Raw genomic sequence first — 22,024 nt, 5'->3', positions numbered from 1 at the left:
GTGCTTGAAATTCAAAATGTTTTATAGCTGTTGAAATTCAAAATGTTTTGCTTGTTAAATCTTTCCTTTGTTTGTTTATAAGATCTGCACTAGCTAGTCTGAGGTTGAACATGCTATGTAATTCGATGTTCTAACTTACGGGCACATCGTCTTGTTGCAATATTTCTAGAGCTGGACGCTTCTTGAGTTGCTATATTTCTAGGGCCTCTCTCTCAGGAGTCAGGATCATGAAACCCCAAAACTAAGATAGACTTGTTGAGTTTTTAAGGGAGCGTTCCTTACTATGTTGGTTACTTGATTGTTCCAATCCCAAATCAACGTTAACATTTTGTCCAGGTCTCTAACCATATTTCAGTGTCAGGGTCATGAAGACGTTTACTTGCAAAATACAGTTCTGAATTTCAAACCAATTAAAAGTTTACCAAGAGAATTGTGACTAAGATTGCAAATGGGTTAGATTAGAAAATCGTGATTAGGGTTGCAAATAGGTTGGATTTACTGTAAAATGCTTTCTAATGTCATATTAAAAGGCTTATTTAAAACTCAAGTGCGCTTGTATACCAAATTTAAATTTGATCTAAATTCCATTATGTTTGGTTGTCTTAAATCGACTACGTCTTGGTGAGCTAGAGGAAGATTTCATCATACCACCCAAAAAAGAGTCGAAGCTCCGACCCAACCCTAGGGTTTCTTTTTTATAGCACAAAGAGTTGACACCTTAAGAATTCGAAACTGAAACTAACCGCCTACCAGGAGGCTTCCTTTTTATAGCACAAAGAGTTGACGCCTTAAGAATTTGAAACTGAAAGTGGCTAGCCGCCTACCAGCCCCCTCCCCTACCACACCAACCCCCTTAAGAATATCTTAAATAGACTAGCTGGTGCCCCTAATTGCAATCCCAAACTGCTTCATTTGATAGGTCTTTTAGTATGGAGAGAAATAACTCATTCACAAATAGATTTCATGAAGCTACTAAAATTTAAAGTATGTCTCAAATGGTCTGCGAAGATCAACGTGTAATCATCAAAAATTACGTCCAAGTCGTGCGAAATCGATACATATGGATTACAAAAGAGCTTGCAATGAACAGCAGATGAAGCACAGAGCTGGTTCGCAACGACCAGTCTAGTGCTTAAACCTTGGGCATCTTAACAATCATCACGGTGCAGTGAGCATGATGAGCGCAGTAATCACTTACGCTCCCCAACACAGCCCTGCACCCAAATTCCATTAAGTAAACCCCTGGTAAGATGCTATGACACCTAGTAACTGAAATTTTAACTTAAGTAAATCAAAGCAAAAGAAAAAAGAATGTATATATATATAAGAGAAATTAATAAAAAACAAACACTTAGGTGAGGAATGAAAACCTGACCCTTCAATTTTTTGCTAAAAAAATATATTTATAAAATCTATTTTGTTATAATTCACTGAACATCTTTTTATTGATGTATTCTTTTGATTTTTTGATTGATGTATTGTTTCATCAAGATCCAAATCGCGATGCCATTTTCTTGTTCCTGAATGGGCCTCTTCACTTATTTTAGGTTTGAATCAAGTTGTTTTTATGAAAAATACTAACTTTTTTATTATCAAAATGTTGATGCCGTGGGAGCCATTCATTTTTGCTTATTATAAAAACATTATTAAAACCCAAAAAATGGAGAGAGAGAGAGAGAGAGAGAGAGAGAGAGAGAGAGAGAGAGAGAGAGAAGACAAATGCAACGTTTCAAAAGAGGGAGATAGTGCATTAGCAACATATAGCTCCCAGTTAAGTTTATGGTTTCAGCAACATTTTCTGAATTCTAAAAAAATTCACTTACCCTCCTTTCTTTTTTTCTTTTCTTCTTCTCCTCCTCCTTTTCCTTTTTGGGTTGGTGGGGAGACAACCCAAGAAAAAAACCCCTTCTTTACCTCTCAATTAATGATGGTACGACAGCTAGCCTCTGTTTGGTAAAAATTTTTCTACCCACTTGTTGGAAGCTCAAAAACAGGCTTCATTTCTTTTGTTTTTCTGATACAGGCCTAGCTTTTGTTGTAAAACAAGCTTATTATCTTGAATTTTTTGAAAACATGTACTTCTTCTATATTGTTCTGTCCAACTTGAAAAGCTTTTGTTTCACTCTAATGAAACAAGAAAAAGGAAAATACAGTATCCACTGAGCTAGCGAGAGGTAATCAAGAAACACGAACAGTAGACATCTAATTGACACTAGCAGCAAACGGTGATTATCAAACTATATGACATAGTCGGCCTAAAAAAAGTTCTGCGTGAAGTCTACATTTGGTTTCACTTACCTTTTGATTGCTCCATATCCATGGCTGCCCACAATTAACATGCTTGCATGATGCCTTTCAACTGCCTCGCAAAGGACATTCCTGGCATCGCCTTCCTTCACTTCAGTAGTAAAATCGGTAACCTACACATGCATCCACCACTATATATAACTTGATGTCTTCACAAATTGGCAGACAATATTAAACATATTCATCTTATAATGAGATTCAACAACTAACAGCAGATCACCATAAGATACCATTAAGAGCAGTCCGATGAACAAGGCCAAATGCCTTACAGGTTCTAATGGCAAATCTAGCTTTTAAAAAGGTGGACAACAATCAATTATCTTTACAGTTGTCAAGTCTTTATTTTCGAAAAGTGTCCACACAAGGACAAAGAATCTTCACTTGTACAAATCTTAATAACTTTAATCTTTAAGCTTATTTCTTTCTTCATTGAATACTCATTATTGAGCATTTTATAAAGAGAGAAATAAACTCAATTGTCTGAATTATTAGAATCAGAACCCGGTTTTCTTATATATCTATATATATATATATATTTGCAAGTTGCTGCACATGTACAAGTTTCCAATTGGTAAAACTCTTGAGGTCGCTCATACACCTACTTAAGGACACGACCAGTTCTGGCCATGTGGCAAGGGACAGCCCCTTAATTTATGTTTTTGCACCATTTTTTGATTAGAAGGCAAAGATGCCCCTTTTTTTATGTTCTTGTGGTTTACTATCACCTCTTCCTTTCTCATAAAGAGAGAAGAATAAGCTTTTTTTTTTTTGCTGTCATAGCATTTAATGTTTCATTATATATTTCGTCATACTTTTGAGTTACTGACATTTCCTTTTAGTTGGTTAATAAACACATTTATGAAAAACTTTATGAGCTAAACAAGTAACCAACTGTGATGGAAATTGAGAACCAATAGCATTGCAATAATGAAAATGATGTGAAAGAAAATCTTACTGATTTTGAAACGCAGATCTCTCTAGCTCTTTCTGTAACTTTGGTAGCTGAAGCATGTAGATCATGCTCTACCATTGGCAAGATATCACTAGCACCTATAAATTCAAAAAAACAAACGTTCAAGAAAATAGCATAAGCTAATAAAGCACCAGATCAAACCACACACACATACGCATGCATCCCTGTGCTTGTATTTGCTTAGTCCTAGACAAAATGGAGATAGGCAGTTACAAACTCATGTGAGATTATGTTAATAGAGGGTATTAAACTCGAGCTTCTTCAACTCGATGATCTTGACTCCAACTCTAGCCAAGTGTGCATCTCTTGCTGCTGCTGGCATCTGTATGGATATGTTTAGCATTGCCTATTTGCTAACTTGTATTTTTTGGATCAGACGGATTTGCTGAAGAAGAAAAGAACATAATCATCAAGCTTTATCATGATCAGAGACACTGATATTTGATCTTGAAAAGAAAAATATTTGATATACAAATACAGTGTGAAGATGAAGAAAAAAAAAGCAATTGAATGTTCTACAAAAAATGAAAAATCTGAAATATGGTATCTGAAAACCCGTAAATCGAAAATATATTGTATCTTTAACAGAACTACCATCATACTTAAAAGATCAACAATGGCAAATCCCAACTTGTTTCTCGTTTTACAAAAGCATAACAGGACCAACCCCAAGAAAAAATGAACATTCACAGAGCCTAAAACTGTTGAACTCGATAAAGAAACAGGGGAAGAGCGAAATTGAACAAAATCTTTTCCAACAACATCCACCAGAACAATCTAAAAGTGAATGAGGAAGCGGAAGAAAAGAAAAGGGGGCCAAGGTGGTTCCAGTTCAAACCACCAATCTGCAGGAGCCCTAGAAAGAGGTGCCTATCTTTTAGCACAAATCAGAAGCCATTGAAGTCCTTCTTGGTCGAAAAACAGTATTGCACGACAGCATAAACACAAAAAATCCGCAGGAAGAAGAAGAAGAAGAAGAAGGTTGACGTACCAGGGCCAGCCATGCCAACATAGGAAGAAACAACGGGCCTGACATGGAGGATGACAAGCTTGTAGGGAAGAGTTTCTTGTGAAAAAGGAGCGAAGAAACTATCTAACGCCCACTCAAGAGCATGGAAGCTCTGCTTGCTTTCATCAATCCCTACTATGAACACCGATCTCTCTTTCTCCATCTTCCTCCTCCTCCTTCTTCTTCTTCACTCTCGCTATCACTGCAGAAATGCGATTCCACATATATAATGTAAGAAGATCGCAGATTATTACAGTGGGGTCGGTGATCACATGACTAGCCAGCTCATCAATCTCGCACAGCAGAAAATATCTTGGTTCGTGGAGCATAGCCAGCCACTGCCAGAGAGCCCCGAGAGCCCCGGACGGCGCAAAGAGTGAGCACACACACGGAAAGACACGAAATCTCCTCTGCTCGGGGATTGGCGAGTGGCCTTTTTAATGCGAAAGCCTGCACGGCTTTACTGACGTATGTCTGGTGTCAGGTTCTTGGTAGATGAAAACTTTTATCTAAAGATAAAGATCTCAAATTCTTGATATGCCTCTTTCTTTTGACGAAGATTTTTTTTGAAGTTTTATTTTTTCATCCATCAGATTGAAGTTTTTGATTCATTCACTTGAATGGGTGGTAAAGTACTTGTCTTTCATTGTTAGGAGGCGTTTGATTGCATACGATTTGAGATCATTGTGATTTGAGAACCATAGATTCAAGATTAAACCCACTCTCGGATCTTAAATTCAACTGTTCTCAATGCAAAAAAGTAATATACCATGGATTTTACTATAATTCTTTACATTAGTAGATTTGGGCATTGTGTATTTTTAGATCTATGTTAAGTAGCATTCGACTATATCTAAAGCTGATTTAGAATTTATCCCTTGTGAGACTACTTTTTGAACAAATATTATATTTCAATACTGTGAATTTGAAACCACATTAAGTAGCAAAATACAGGGTGTGCTTGTTGGCCTCGTAGGGATATGAAATCTTGGATCTTAGAACCGGCCGTCATCAAAAATCTCATTTCATGACCCCCAGAGCCTCTCATCTTTATCCCTCTCTCTTCCCTCCCCCACCCCATTTTTACTCTGGTTTATTGTGTTAGTGTCTTGTATGTTTCATTCATTTGTTTTACTTTTGCGGTTTGTTCTTGTATTTAAGGAACTTCTTACATCCAAATTGTGTTATGCATTCTCATTTTATCGGTTTTCTCTCTCTTTATATATATATATATAGTCTTTGCACTTTACACACTCGACCCCAGTAGCCATAAGGTGCAGAGCTTCAGTTTCTTTTTCCCTTTCGATGCCTTTCTCCCTGTTGTTTGATTGGCTCATGAGTTGTAAGGAGTAGGTGATTCTTTCTCTCAGTACCCATGGCCGATGGTTGCTTTGTATTCTTTCTTCCTCTTTTGTCCTTCCCCCCACCTGACTGCTTTCTGGGGTCATGTCTGGAGGCCGTGGCTCATTTCAACTTGGTGGCGCATTTGGGAGGAGCGCAACAACAGAGTCTTTAGGGACACCTTCTCTTCGCCAGATTATGTGGCTCGTCTTGTGCAAGGAGATGTCTAGTTTGCCATTCGGTTGAAGCGCCGCTGTCCGTCTGCGACTGGGTGACTATGCCGCGCCGCCTTTTCTCTCTCTCTTATTTTTCTGTGCATTGTATTGTATATTTCCTCTTCCTGATTCTGTTTTTGCGGTTTGTTTTTTGCGGATGTACCTAGGGGACCTGTTGTCCCCAAATTTTGTTATATATTCCCATTTTATCGGCTCTCTTTCTCTCTCTCTCTTTCTATATATATATATATGAAAACCCTCTATTGAGGGCTTGATTATGGAACACACATACGCACTTCCTTACCCTTTTTCACTCACTCTCTCTCTCTCTCTCTATCTCTTTCTCAGGTGGGAGCAGCAGCTGGTTCCTGCGTAGATTTGTGATGGGCACAAGAGATAGGTCCTTCCCATTCATGTATTTTGAGGATTTAAAATCCCCACTTTGGTTTGCTAAAACTATGGTTGTGCTAGCAGATCCGACCCTCAGATCTTAAACATCAAGCCATCAAACACGTCTTGTTTGATGGGATCTCCAAAATTTCAAATCGGATGCAAATAATGGTATAGCCGTGGGCCAGCAGCGTGCCCACCCCATTTCACCTTGGGGCCTCATAAAGCGGAGAGAGAAACCAAGGGCTTCTCCAAACCCACTTGCTGCCCATAGAATTATCCGGATAAAAGATTCCTTTTATCTCGATATGGGGGACAAAGATAGATGCTCACCCACTTATCTGCTCACATGGATAACTAAAAAAAAAAAAACCATTGTTTTGTTTTTATTCATATTTTATGAAAAAAAAAATAAGGGGAAGAGTGTCGTTTGTTCACCTTGTTATAAGAGTGTGACATCAATTATTTAGATGGAAAAAAAAAAAATAAAGATTTCAATACCCAAGTTGAAAGTTATCCAGAGTAGTTGAGAATATCATATACGTTGCGGACATGATGAGTTGTTGGATGGGCGTACGACTCGCTAATTATTTGGAGCATCCTTATCCCTCCTAGCCTTTAATATGACCCACCTACCATAATCTCTCTCTCTCTCTCTCATGCCATGAATGAATGAACAGTAAAATTGGTTTCAATGTTTTTGTATATTTATAAGGTTGCTTTTCACGTAAAACTTAAGTATCATTTGTTTGATAAGAAACGTGATACACTTTTTTTTGGAAAAATTACCCGAGTTTAAAATAGAATTTGCATTGTAAATAATCGCTTCAAAATCTACCCTGAAACCCTTCAAGATAAATATGGGTTTTACGTTTGTAAATTTTCGGCATAAAATTTACCTTGTGACGTACCCCACAGGATAAGTACTGGGTCACATCCGAAGGCAAATCATCTCGATGAACCTTTAAAAGATTGTTGTAGTTGTTGACTTTCTTTATGAAATATAAATTTCTCCGGTTGTTGAGAACCTGTGTATGTGAGAAGTCGAATGGATGGATGGATATCTCCCTTTCTCTCTTTCTCTTTTTCTCAATGATAAGTAAAATTGGTTTCAAAAATTGAAATAAATTTTCAAATACACACATATATATATATATATATATATATATATATATATATATATATATATATATATATAACATGAATTTCTGCTGTTGAGGGCCAAATCTGTGTGTGAGAAGGTTGTGATGAATAAAAGTTCATGATTTTGAGTTTGTAGATAAAATTGAGTCCCAGTATGGTTCATGATATTGAATTTGTAGATAAAAGTGAGTCTCAATAAGGCCAAGCACCTAGCTACTAGATGCTGAAGCATGCTTTTCCCAATGATAAGCAGTTGCCTATACCATCCTTACAAAAGTTTTTTATTTCGCCTTTTACTCATTGAGCTAACTACATGTGTCAAACCCTCAAGGCTAAGCGCCGGCATTGGGCCCGGAAACGGCCCAACTGGGTGTCGGGCTCAAGCCCCAAAAAAAGGATTGGGTCAACCTAATAAATTATGAAGCTGGCTAGAGTGGGCTCGACTAAGCTCGGTTTTGCTCGATAAGATAGTTTTATTATTATTTCTATTTATATATATATAACTATAATATTTTTATTACGATTAATTATATTTATATATTATTTAGATTAAAAGTATACATTTTTTAATTTTAACACCTGCATCTCTAGTGAGAGGCCAAAATCAACCTTCCTCGAGTGACTATACGTGCACCAAGTACCTCGAGTGTTGCACATGCCATCGTTTACACTTCAAAAGAATAACACCCATGAGAATCAAACTAAGGATGAGTCAACAACACGTCACGACCAGCCATGCTACACCCTGGAATACATCAAGTCTTGCCATTTGATTTACACACTTGGTTCTCTATGATTAAAAAAAATGTTTTAAAAATAATTTTTGTAATAGCCTTGAACTAATAATGACAGTGTTTTCTACCAAAACATTCATTTAAAAGGAAAAAATCTCCGCATTTTCCCCTAGAGCTTGATGAGCTAAGAAAGAATTGTTTATTATATCCACAATTCAAATTTAAATTTGAGTCTGAATCCTTCGATTATATCCTGTCACTTTCAAGTCCAGATACTTATCATCCCAAAGTCAAAACATTTTATAAATTAAAAAAAATATTTAAAAAATAAAAATATTTTTGGTCTGAATTTCATGAATTTACCTTATTTTTGAAACAGAAACGATGTGCTATTATTGCCAAATAGTCACACTTTGAATATAAATCTTGCCCAGTTGCATATATCCTGGAGATATAATCATATTCGTGAGCATAGATCAAGAAGGACATTATATTCTCGAAACAAATATTCTTGAAACACATACTTGAATATGACCATATTCTTGTTTAAAGGAACATGTATGAAGTTGGATGTTATTTCTAGATCTAACAACCAAACTTTAAATATAATCATGCCCATTTTTTATAAAGCTTTGGAGATTTTGTTTTTTCTTTTTAAATAACTGTTTTGAAAACGTAATATTCTTATTGTCAAATACTCATCTAAAGATCAATGAGCTCATGAACAAAAGCAGTCGGCATCCACTTTATTAAGTGCATATAAATGGGATTGAAACTTACAGCGACCTTTCACTACATCTGCAATGTTTAATTTTATGCAAGAAGAAGAAACAAATTTATGTTATATATATATATATATAATTTTATATCAACCAATATATAAACATGGAAATTTTATTGGACTCTATGGGCAATTGCTATATATATATATATATGTAATTTGGTATCAACCAGTATATAAACATGGAAACTTTATTGGACTGTATGGGCAATTGCCCACACATGGCCATATGTGTCTTTACCCCTGTTTATCTTGGATCTCAAATCCACTATTTATGAGAGGATCAACAAACCAAATCATGGCAGACAAAGGAGTTATGTGAATGATCAGTGATCGTGCATCCACCAAAGAAGCATCATCATGAAATTCCTTGACTATTTTCATTTAATGCAAGACATTCCTAAGAATGGGTAGTGGTCACGTTTTCCTTTTTTTTTTTCAAATGGACGGATGCTTTTGATGCAATTGCCTTTTAAAAAGTCCAACCACTAATAAATCTCCTTCTCTCTCTCTCTCTCTCTCTCTCTCTCTACATATATATATATAGACTATGTCAAAGTCAATATTAAGGAGGCACTAGAATACTCATGCGCATTACTTTAATACAAATTGCATCTTATACTTTGGTGATACCAAACAAAGCTGATTTCAACTCGGTCCATCCATGGTTGGTTGAGTAAGCCCGGTTTGATTCCCCGCACTTCCACAATTGACCAACTAAACCATGAGGCTTTTAGAGCATAATTACTTTTTTAAAGAAAATATTTCATTTGGGGAGCCCATATCTTGGTTATTAATAGCAAGAAATATGGTGTCCTCGTTGCGTGAAATGACAATAATAATACTTTTCCTAAAAAGGAGAAAATAGTTTTTAACTTAAAAATAAATATGAAAAATACAAAGTTTTCATGTTTGAGGATGACCGTCATTAACTTAAGATTCTTATAAGATATTATGGTAGCATTGGCTAATTGCTTCTTAAAATATTATATTTCGCATGCATTGACCTTATTATTTTTTTGGAACTCGCTTATGTCATGAGCATCGATATCTTTTAGATATTTTCTTTTTTCTTTGCGTAAAAAAATGATTTGTTTTTCTACCATCATTTTTCTCAAAGAAAAAAAGTCTGGACTTTGGTTTTGGGATCTATACTTCCTGTATAATTCAAAAGAAGGTGACATTGTTATTGTCAGGCGAGTGAGATATTTAAGAAATAACCTTTTCATTCTTAAAATAATTTTTATGATGCTGTAGTTTTTATTATAACTGCCAAATAAGATTTTTACCTTTACTAACGCCTTTTAACTCGACTGAACATTGGAAATTCCATTGGTAAAGATTTTTAGCTTTTTATGACAATGGCAAACACTTTACAGCAAAAATGTGCAATACAATTCGTTAATAATCTAAGAGTTTTGCATGTTTACTTAGATTTATGAGTTTTTTTGTGTCAGAGACAAAGTATTGGACCTCCAGTAACAAAAATTTCTTTTTAAAAAAACTAGCGAATGTGGTAAGGATGAAGTAATTCTACTCAATTTTTTTTTATGAGAGAGAGAAAGTCATGGGATGGAGGCAACGTGCTAATGGCAGTTTCTTCGGTCAGACCGCCACCATCTTCGCCTAAGCTTACAAGCAAGCTGTTAGTAACCTCTCTCTCTCGACTCTATTTATATCGTCTCTGTCTTCATCTCCATGTATTTCTTGATTGTTTGCCTTTTGGCGGTGCATGGTGGTTTATAGGAGAGATGAAGTTCTGTAAAAGATATCAAGAGTACATGCAGAAGCAGGAAATCCAACACCTTCCTGGAGTTGGGTTCAAGAGATTCAAGAAGATCCTCAAGAAGTGCAGGGAGGAACACCAGTCTAACAGAAAAAGCAATAATGGTCTCCTTGTCTCCACTTCGTCTTCATCTTCATCATCAACTTCTTCTCATTGCCCAGGTGATCCCATTTCTTCTTTATGATAGTTTTGGGTACTTGAGTTTCGATGATATTGGTCGTTGAAAAGGAATCTTTTTGAAGTTACAAGTTTGGTGCTTTATATTAGGGGTGGAAGTGTGCATGTTGGTTGTTTTTACTCCGTTTTGGTTGAGGAGGGAATCTGGAGTGACCAGAATAGCTAAACTCTGCTTTTGGGATCTCATTGAAAAGAACAGAAACCTCATAGAAAGGGTGGGTCTCGACTCATCGGTTACTGAAAAAGTTACAGATCCATGATGGGGATATTGTTGCCAAATTCTGTTCCAGTTTTGTTCTTGATTTCTGTTTCTTATGGAAACACGGTGTCCCTAAAGTTGTAATAGTATTCTGGAAGTAGAAGGAAGCTGTAAGAAATGCGCCAATTTAAGTTTTCAGAGAGATGGAAAAGTATAATTTTATGACTGTTCAAAATCTTGTTCACAAGTGATACTCATAGACTTGATACAGGATAATAACATCCACATGAATAAAATACCAATATTTGAAATAGTACATGGTTAATACACAATCAGAGAATATACCTACGAAATGACAACGCCATGTAGTTTGGAATATCCTTGCTGCCTATGACCAGCCCTTTGTTCTTTGTTGTAATTAAACTCCTCTTCGTTGGGCTTGTGATCCTTGTTTCCATCTTCTTTTGGCATGACGCTGCAATCTACCATGATACAGGAATGCAAATTGTTGAAAATGTTAAGTATTTTTTTTTTTCTAATCGAGGGCAGGAAAAGTGCTGTATTTTGTTTCTGTGTTTTTCTCTGAATCATCTGTATCGTTTGGCTGATCTCACTAGCGTTTTCTTTTTCAACATCTGTTTTGTGATGAATTTCCATATGTTCGTCTATGGTGGTCAGCCAAGTAGTCTCCATTGTTTATAATTTATATCGCTCTTCTCCTTGCTCCGATTGAATAACACAAAAAGAATGGTTTTTCACAAAAGAGAGCGAAAATTTTCTTATTCGCTGATGCAATCAACTTTATCATATGTGATGATGAATTGAAACTTTTCTGCTGATCATTGTGCAGTGTGTGATGGTACTTTTTTCCCAACTCTTCTCAAGGAAATGTCTTCAATATCCTGCAGCTTTAATACCCGAGCTAAAAAGCTGCTTGAGTTGCATATGGCTACAGGTGTTCATAAGTATTTAATATGGTTCAGGAATAAGTGTCAAGGCAATAATATATCTTTAGTAGAAGAAGGAAAGGACTTGGTAACCTATGCTACAGTTAATGCCATTGCCATCAGAAAGATTCTTAAGAAATATGACAAGGTAAGCATAGTAAGGTTTGATAGTTGAGTGGTGTTGATGTGTCGAAGAAAGAATATGCTGTATCAACGTGTCATGCTTAAACGAATGTTGCTGTAGATTCACCACTCTAAGCAAGGTCAAGCTTTCAGACTACAAGCTCGGAGTATGTCAATTGAGATACTTCAATCCCCATGGCTTAATGAGCTTATTGCTTTCTATATAAACTTGAGGGAGACCAAATCCAGCATGAGGACCATCCCTGGATTGCTGGAAGAATGTGCTGTCACTTTTGATCAAGGAAAACCATCTCTTTCATGTGTACTGTTCGAGTCCTTGCGGCTGGAGATTGACCTCACATGTTCAATATGCTTGGTAAGTGGATCAAACTTGTTTTTTATGGGATTCTTTGACATGGGTGCCCAATTTCTCAATTTTCATTGTCAATTGTAAAATCATGATATGGGTGCACAAATATGATACAGCAACTGAGAACTTGAGACACATGCAACCAAGCTTGTGCTTCGAGAACAAGGGCACATAAGAATCAGAAAATGTGTCAGTGGGTTTGCCAATGAATCATATGATTGGCAGAAAAGGCAATTCAGTAGAGCATTGATGTTATTTTGTAAGATATGTACATAACAGTTGATAAAGAGTGGAAGAGCATAAATTCTAGATCAAGTACCCCATGATCCTGGTAATATATGGAGATAGGATAATTTCTTATCACTGTACCTAGCACAGACGTTTTAAGTTGCAAGCCTTGGCCTGATAGAACCGTTTGGACTTCTAAATTGGTAAAGATATCTACTTCTGATGATATCTGGTACAGTTAGAGGGGGGTATCATATGCATTTCAGGGGTTGCAACATAAGTTCTTCAAGTCATTTGATCCGATATGATGTAATCATCTTCACTTTTGATCCAAACTGCAAGATTAAGGAAGAATTTGATGGGAGACTTGGCATATCTGGATAACCGTCTAACATCTTATCCGTCTTAATTATTACATTACAGGCTGCTTGGCCACATTTTGCAGGAAACTGTTTTTGATGCGGTCTCACTCACATGCAGTCACATCTTGTGCTATATGTGTGCATGTTCAGCTGCATCAGTAACCATCGTGGATGGCCTAAAAGCAGCTAATCCGAAGGCAAAATGTCCTCTCTGCAGGAAGGCAAGTATCTTGTCCATTTATTTGTTTTTGACCTTTCTATCATACCTGTTTCAACTATAATTCAGTAGAACTCCGAAGAAAAAGAATATCTTGCGGTTGAGTATGTACTTGCTCATCTGCACACAGGTTTATCATCCAATGATGAACTTGATGCCTTTTCTCACATGCCAAAATAAGGAAAAGCAGACCCAACTTTTTTTGTCAACTGAGTTTGTGCTACTAAAATGACTTTGTCATTCAAAATGATTTCTTATAGTCACCCCATGTATGTCTATTGCATGTTGAGCTATGTTCTTATTCTCTAATTATATACTTTCAGAGGTACTTATATGATCAGAAGATTTGTTTCTCTGTAGCTGCTGTATTTCATGGTTATTAGTCCTTTGTATGTGAATGGTCAAGCAAAATAAATTTCTATGGACTTCTGGCTGCATAAAATTTTTTTGGCCCGATTATTCATCAGGTTGTTTTTTCCATAAAAGCTGAATTCTTTTTTTGTCCTGTGTTTGAAATAATTATTTCATCCAGAATAGACGCAAACACTAAAATCAAGCTTGCTAAAATGCAAGGCTTCCCTTAAACTTCACCATGTGACTTATAACAGCAGATGCATTTCAAACCATTTTTTTCTAAATGTTTTCCTTAGTTTACTGACGTAAAAACAGACACCACCAAGAAATTACATTACTGAAGTTAGTTTATGTTATTTCAGGAAGGTGTTTATGAATGCGCTGTTCACTTGGATGAATTAAACATTTTACTGAAGAGAAGGTGAGTTTTGGTGGCCTTCTTGTGCAAGTGTGGCGCTTGTTTTGGTACATTAATTTATGCATCCATTATCTCAAATTCTGGCAGCTGCCCAGAGTACTGGCGTGAGCGTCAGCAATCAGAAAGGAGAGAACGAGTCCAACAAGCAAAAAAGCATTGGGAGAATCAGTGTCGTGCATTCATGGGGATATAAGTACTTGTGAGTCTCATCTGCAAGCGATCAGCAGAACTAAATGAAGATAATCCCATTGCAGTTTTACTGTGAAAACCACTGTAGGTAGAAACATGAAGATTGCATTTATTGTAATAATGATCTGCCACTGTTTTTCTGTTCCTTCTGCATGTTGTGTGTCAGATGAATGTGGGTACAGATATTTCTTTGCTTTTGTTCAGTAAAAAGAGGAAATTGAATTGGATTGACAGGCTGCCAATTCAATGAATCGGCCCAGTAAGCAATTCAGCTGAATTGGTTGTAAATTGGCAAAAAAATATTATAGTACTCTTTTATTGAATAAAATAAATGGAAGAAATAAAACAGTGAACAATGTGCAACACGTGGCAACCCTGTATTGGCCTGTGCATTCGATCTATTCCATTTGAATCATCTGATTCAGCCCTGTTTTAACAACACTAGTTTATTTTTTACCGAATTGATATTTGGGTTAGGGAATTTTCAACTGTTGGATCTTAAGCTTCAATCTGCCCTTTTCTGGCTCTAACATAGAGGTTATTGGATTGTTCTTGGCCAGTGTTGCAAAACTGTTTATACTTTATAGTATACCACCATGGTTCTCAGAATAATAAGTGGGCATGACAGGTCCTTTTTCCTGAGTTCTGTAAAATTGCTGTTTGATAGGTTTGGCTGTTCTTTTTGAACTTGTTAGCATTTTTCTTTTCTGGAAAGAAAACGTCGAGTTGAGGCGAGATAGATCTCTGTTAATCCAAGATCGGATACTTCATTATCTATATGCACTTATTGGTTATGATCATTCATGCATCCTTTGTAGATTGGCGGATTTCTTATAGTTGGTGTGGGCTGTGGATGCAGATACCGCCATTTCTCTTTTGTGAAGCATCTCCATTATTGATTTTGCAGTACTGAACTAGTGCTCCTGTAGCCACAGAAAGGCTACCTGAGTCTGTCCTTTTCATGCAGAAGCAAATAGACCAGTCTCTTTGTTCTCTTCTATGCTACTGGTTAAGGCCTTCGTTTAGCCATATGAGTTCATTCATATTTCATACTCCTCAAAGTTTTGAGGTGACATTTTTTCACAGAAACCATAGTTTTGTCAAGGACCAACTTAGCTTTGTAGATCAATTTCACATGAAGCTCCCAGACATTGAGCATTGCGAATTGGGGACTTCACCAGGATAGAGGTAGTCGAGGTTCGAATCCTGCAGGTGTCACTCCCCCTTGAAGAGCTGATGCTGAGCATGGACCTTGGTCTATGCATCTTGTAGTCCTTAGATTTGGATGCTGATGGAAGTAACCGCGTAAATGGATGCTGATGCTAGTGAATGTAAATTTAAATCTAACCACATAAATCTAATGTGCTTTATAAAAAATAAGGCCATCAATCTTAAAACTTTTATAAAATTTAATGTATTCTACATCTAAGCAAATTTGAAAAAAAAAAAACAATATGGGGGCATACTTTGTTCCTTTAATTAAAAAAGAAAAAAAACTTCTGTGATTTTTCCCAGTAAAGGCCACACCTTTCACCTAAATGAAAATTTGAAATGAATGTCTGCTAGCCTGAGCTAGTTCTTGTTTTCCTTCCACATTACCTTCTGTGACTAAATTACTTCTTGTCCAAGATGTCCGATGAAATTGAGACTAAATTAGGTTCTTATTATTGTTTTGGATGATTTTTTTTTTTTTTAGAGTTAACAAAAGTTTATTTTCGTTATCAAGAAAATCAGTAAAATTAATTTATTGTTTCAATTACCTGCAAAAGGTAGTCACCGAAAAAGAAATTAAAAAATCGTTTTACATGGAAAATTGCCTAATTATATCAAACACATATTAGGGTCTCTTTGACACCTCGAAATGCTAGTTTTGACTCACATCTGAGCGTATGTGCCCACACAGGCCCACACAAATTGTTTATTTACATATCAGTGCTCCACAGTTATATACTTATTTATTTATGTCTTAGTGTCTCACAACTATTTTGCTATATAATTTCAATGACCTAAGTTTTTTTTTTTTTCAAAGGATCTAAAATTTGATTACTAGATAATAGTTCTCTTCAACCAAAAAATTTCTGTCTCCGCCATGGATCTGAATCATAGGTCCGAACCGACCAACTCAGATCGAAGAAGAACCTACAAGGTTACATCTAATCAAGTCATATCATATTCATAAAAAGCACATTTTTTTTTTCGAAAAAATCACGAATGCGATAAATTAAATGACTGTTTAAAACTAAAAAAAAAAGTATTTTTTGAAAAAAAAAAGTTAAAAACGAAAAAACACGTTTTTTTTCACTTTTTTCATTTTTTTTTAATTTTTTTAATGCCAAATAATTTTTTTTCATTCTCTATTTTTTATTTGTTGCAAATCTATTTATCTTTTGATGTTTATGTTATTAGTTTTCTCACTTATTTCATTTTTCTCTTATTTTTAGTTTTTTAAATGTTTAAAAAACTACCATATTTTTCTTCTTTTTTTTAGCTCACCGTATTATACCCAAAAAAAACCCTCCCCGTTTAAAACTCGAAAACATTATTTGTGACTACGAATCCGAACTCGAAAACATTATTTGTGACTACGAATCCGATCCAACTGAAGGTGACAGATCTGAATCGATTCTGATCCGTTCACTGACGTGGCTACTAATTGTGCGGTCATATCAAACTCAAAGAATGCTTTGAAGATTAGCAAAAATCAGATCCGATCAAGTCAGATCTGAGAAGCGCCTGCAGATTCTGCCGTGGAAGATTAGCATATTATGGGAAAGAAAAGGATCACTTATAATATACGAACTAAAGCATCTAAAAGGCCTCTGTAAAGAAATATTAAAACTGCCATTGCAAGAAATGAATAAGAAACAGCTGCCACATTTACTTAAAAGAAAAGGTCTCCCTCTCTCTCTTATATATTTTCAGACATATATATATATATATATATATATATATATATATATATATATATATATATATATATATAGAGACAAAGAGAAGGCCGACAAAATGAGAATATATAACAAAATTTGGGAACAAGAAGTCATAGATACAAAAACAAACCGCAAAAACAGAAGTAAAAGACGAAATATACAATACAATGCACAGTGAAATAAGAGAGGAAAGGCGGAGCGGAATAGTTACTCAGCCACAGACGGACAGCGACGTCTCAACCGAATGACAAAATGGACATCTCCCTGCACAAGACGAGCCACCGAATCTGGCGAAGAGAAGGTGCCTCTGAAGACTCTGTTGTTGCGCTCCTCCCAAATGCGCCACCAAGCTGAAATAAGCTACAACCTCCAAACACAATCCCAGAAAGCAGACAGGTGAGGGGAAGGACAAAACAAGAAAATGAGACGAATGGATAGTGGGTCTGAAAGACTACTAACAAGCGAAAGCCAGGTAGAAGCAAGAACACTATAAAAAGAGAGAGAGAGAGATAGATGAGTAGCTGCTGGATACTTAGATGCCTTGATAAAAAACTTAAATTAAATCCTGTCTTATGCAAGTTTAGTGTTTACATGCCCGTTAACATGCTTACATTTTGTTTAAAATATTTTTCAACAATAATTTGCTGTATATATATCCAGCAAGGCAATATATATTAAATTAACTCCCATATTTAGTTAATTTAGCCATATAAAGTCATGCAAAAAATTTAAGCAAGCCTGCCCACTTCCTCCTACATAAATCAAGATTCCTACTGCATGTTAAGGATGCAAAACTAGTCAATAAGATGCAAAATCAAATTACTCTAATAAAGAAAAGCTATCATAGAATCTGATTAATTGCCCAATAAACAGGTTAAGGAATCTATTAAAATAGGTTTATCTTTCAGATTCAATTCCACCTGAATCCAACCATTAATTAGGTTAAGTTCTCTTCACCAAACCCCAACTAGATTTGAGTCAATTTGAGAGACAAAAAAATTTGATGGCATTAAAAACCAAGCACTGCACAATTGGTTTGCAATGTCATTAATGCTTGCGCAACTTGGTTGTTTTTTTTCTTTCTTTCTTTCTTATTGTGACAATGATTTTTACAAATTTAGTTCATATTATTTCAATCAGCTTAGCAGACCCTTCAATAAATCGCCCCAAAAATTGAACAAGAATCCAAAGGGCGGTGCATTTGACAACATAAACATTGTGTTAGTTGTGTTAGTATTTTATGAATCTATGTCAATCTTTCCACCATATTTACAAGGCAGTTTTACAACAGTAACATATTGTTATTGTACTATGAATCTGTTCAATACTATACTACGGCCGTACAATGCACTGCCCTATTTTTTGGGCAGATTCATTGAACTATAACAGTGTATATAAAATTTTGATCATAAACTTTAATTTGATCCTCATAAGATTTATTTTTTAAAATATAGTGAACCCCTATGAAAAATTTTCAACTTTTTTTTTTCAAAAATTCTGAAGAAAGGCCTATTTATGCTAAAAAAAAACCCCTTCCTAATGAACGTCAAATTTATTTTTTCATATATATTAAATCTTAATTGGAAGAAAAATGATTCTCAATGCGCGATATTTAAAAAAAAAAGGAAAAAATAAAATAAAAATTTCATTTTTGCAACACCCTATAACTCATGGACCTTGTAGCAAGAAATGGTCCACCGCGGAAGGAACCACATAATGGCGACCTTGTCGTTAGTATGGACAGACATTGCATGGGATCATAGCCCAGGGAACCCCATGCTACCTAAGTGGGTCCGCACCCAGGTCACTGTCAGTGTGTCATGATCAGACCCAGCATGTTCAGTGAAGACGCTTTGGATACCCACGTTGGTCAATTCTTGAGTTTTAGATTGGCATGATCCCACGCTCTTAGCCCTTAAGCAAAGCCTTGATTCCAAGCCAAGTTTAAAAACTACGGTCCTAATCACGATTAAGATGGTTCGCCAAATGATCCGCCAAGTTTGCCGCCTTAGGGTTTCGGCACCGCTGCCGGCACGGCGGCGGAACTCGACGACAATTCTGAGATCAAGGTTTTTTTTTTTTTTGGGTAGAATAGATCAATTAAACGGGGTTGTGTGGGGGAATCGGCCTGTGTTGAGACTTCAAATTTGAAAAAAAATAAGAACCCATGAAGAATCAAAGTTAATTTCGAGCTTGTATTGTTTAAGAGACGGGTTGACCGAACCTTAAATGAAAGAAATTCAAACTTAAGCATGTTTTTTGTTATATTGTGAGGACTTGAGTGCCCATTTGCAAATTTTATGTGTTTTATGTAAATTTATGTTTACTAAAGCACCTAGCTTCTATATTTCATCAAACAAATGTCAATTAAATGACTTGGGGACAAAAAACATTTTTATTGTTGTTGTTGTTGAAGTTATGCTATTGCTATTATTTGAAATTAATTAGTTAGTTAATAAAAAACAATAATTTGGATTCACTTCCAAAGTCAAATGAGAAGTCGAAGCTCACCCATTAAGGGCAGAGCCATAAAATTTTCATGAGAGGAGCCGAATTAAAGTTTTTAAATTTTGTCCTGAGCCGAAATATCATTTTTCAAAATTTTTATATAGGACAAGTGAATTTTTAAAAAAAAATTATATGTATATTTTTTTTTAAGGTGGGGCCATGGCCTTGCGGCATGCGGGCGCTACACTTGCTCCTCACTTATCACCTGCGCCTCGTCTTCTGGGTCCATGGTTGTGTCGGGGCTCGAGTTATTAACATATCTCATCCAATCAAATTAAATTTGTAATTGCATTAGACACACACATATATGAATATCCATCAAAGTATAGCCAAACTTGGTTTGGGAAGCCTCTATCAACTTATATTTACTTTGGATTTCTTTATTAAATCCAACTAATTGAAATCGACTCGGAATCCGCTTTCTTTAAACCTCAAGAGCAGGGCAAAGCCAAAATAGGCATGCTTGGGCTCTCACCCCACCTCAATCTTTTTTTAATTTACATGTAAATTGGAAAAAGTTCACTTGTTTTATATAAAAATTTTGAAAAATGATATTCTGGCCATAGTCAAAATTTAGGAACTTTAATTTGAGCTGCCTCATGAATTTTTTTTTTGGTTCCATTCCTACTCTTGATGTCTATGCCCTTGTGTCGTAAATGGTAAAACATTGTACCTAAGTTGAAGGGTACACTGCTCCCATTGTTGATATCGACGCAATGTAGGACCCAAGAGGCATGGAGCTTTTTGTGGGTTGGCGGGTGCCTTCGGATTCTTTTCCATCCCATGTCGTAATCTTCTTACTCGCCCTGAAATTAAGTCTACATTTAAATAGTCAGCCTCTTGCAATGCATCCATCACATCCTGAGGGGGCGGAGCTAAGGGCAGAGAGGGGCCATGGCCCCCCTAGGATGTTGATAATAAAAATTTTACTAGCAAACATTTTTAAAAACTTTTATTGGCTCCTGTAAACATTTTGAAAATTATACAATTTTTTTTTGAAAAGTTTCTTCAAAAAATTTAGGTGCGACCCGGCCCCCCGGCCTTCAAAGAAAAAGATCATAGCTCCCTCCCTTCCTATTAGAATTGATATTTATCGTTACTTGTTGAGCTCGAGCTCACCTCGATTAATACTCAACAAACTCGTAAACTCGTTTAAATATTTCGACTGGATTAAGGCTCGACAAACTTGATTAAAGCTCGAGCTCGACTCGACAGTTACGTGTTGAGCTCAAACTCAACTCAATTATTTAAACAAGTCGAATCATGAACTCGAGCTCAGCTTGTTAAGCAAATGACTCAACTCGAACTCGTTCACGAGCTGAACTTTAACGAGTAGCTCGACTTCTTGTTCACCCTTACTTTCCGAACTGAAAGCCACTTTCTCAGATGCAATAAAGTTGTATTTTTTTTTTTTGCTTAGAAAGTTAGCCTGTGGCCCTATCCTTTTGCATCTCAAACAAATTTGAAATAGTAAAAAGAATAGCTGCCCTGGATGCAGCATAAAAGGAGCGCTTATTACTAAAATATATTTTATATTAAAAAAAATATCTTATATTTAAAAAATATTTTTTTTATTTTAATTGTGCCCAAGCCGGGCTCAGGTTGTTTGTTACATCACCCAAAGAGGCCTCGAGTACGAAACATTGGCCAATTTTTTTTTTTTAAAAGAATACCAATTAAAAAAAAAATGTAACCTAACCGCAGGGGTGATTCGGTCATTTAAAGTTTTCCACTCCCACGAAAGCGCGACGTCCTCGTTCAGTCATCGCCACACGAGGGCTTGGAACTTCTCAACCATAGACCAAAAGGGCACCTTGATTTGTCAAAATGACATACAAGCCCCACACCGTTTTCCAAAACGAACCTCCTTGTTCTTAAATATTTACAATGTTCCGCGCGTAACATTTCAATATTAGCAAAATCACTCGCTCAATCGAGAAAAAGAGAAGAAAAAAGCTTCGATTTTAAAGAGCTTTATTCCGACCATATGGGGTCGGTTATAATAACTAAATAATCTTATTATATTGAATTATGATAATTGGAGGATCCTCTAAAAAATGTAGGGCGCTTTGAGTGTAGGGCCAAAACATTTAAAGGCGTTTTCATTTATACCAAGGGCATTTTAGTCATTTCAAAACACACGAAAGGCACCATTCTTTTATTTTAAAAAAATAAGAAAATGATTTGAATATTATTCTTGATTGATAATTAGATTGAATATTTTCGTTTGTAAATACCATCAAAATCCATGAATCTCCACAATGAATTGCATGTGTAGCCTTTAATAAACCGTTAATTTTTTTTTTTAATATAGAGTCTTTTA

The 22,024-nt window shown here is 35.8% G+C and overlaps 2 protein-coding genes across 4 annotated transcripts; one reads left to right on the top strand and one right to left on the bottom strand.

Moving 5' to 3' along the window:
* Positions 1–947: 947 nt before the first annotated feature.
* Positions 948–4,697, bottom strand: LOC116255045 (universal stress protein PHOS34-like). The gene is made up of 4 exons (XM_031630767.2): positions 4,272–4,697; positions 3,263–3,357; positions 2,299–2,420; positions 948–1,214 (listed from the first exon to the last, which is right to left on the bottom strand). Exons 1-4 carry the CDS (start codon positions 4,450–4,452, stop codon positions 1,133–1,135), a joined length of 480 nt encoding a protein of 159 aa, XP_031486627.1. The 5' UTR covers positions 4,453–4,697; the 3' UTR covers positions 948–1,132.
* Positions 4,698–10,562: 5,865 nt separating this feature from the next.
* On the top strand, positions 10,563–14,619 carry LOC116253981 (probable E3 ubiquitin-protein ligase BAH1-like 1). 3 transcript variants are annotated; one of them, XM_050077755.1, is made up of 6 exons: positions 10,563–10,840; positions 11,906–12,150; positions 12,247–12,501; positions 13,169–13,310; positions 14,023–14,077; positions 14,162–14,619. In XM_050077755.1, exons 1-6 carry the CDS (start codon positions 10,645–10,647, stop codon positions 14,265–14,267), a joined length of 999 nt encoding a protein of 332 aa, XP_049933712.1. In that variant the 5' UTR covers positions 10,563–10,644; the 3' UTR covers positions 14,268–14,619. The 3 variants fall into 3 exon arrangements, 2 of the variants coding, with proteins under 2 accessions (XP_049933712.1, XP_031484850.1); XM_031628990.2 differs by having other exon boundaries at positions 10,565–10,840; positions 13,169–13,306; positions 14,019–14,077; XR_007573347.1 differs by lacking the exon at positions 14,162–14,619 and having other exon boundaries at positions 13,147–13,306; positions 14,019–14,077.
* The last annotated feature ends 7,405 nt before the right edge of the window (positions 14,620–22,024 follow it).

Source organism: Nymphaea colorata, chromosome 5, assembly GCF_008831285.2.
Source record: "Nymphaea colorata isolate Beijing-Zhang1983 chromosome 5, ASM883128v2, whole genome shotgun sequence".
Lineage (NCBI taxonomy): Eukaryota > Viridiplantae > Streptophyta > Magnoliopsida > Nymphaeales > Nymphaeaceae > Nymphaea > Nymphaea colorata.
Note: the sequence above shows the minus strand (reverse complement) of the source record. Positions and strands in the feature narration are given on the sequence as shown.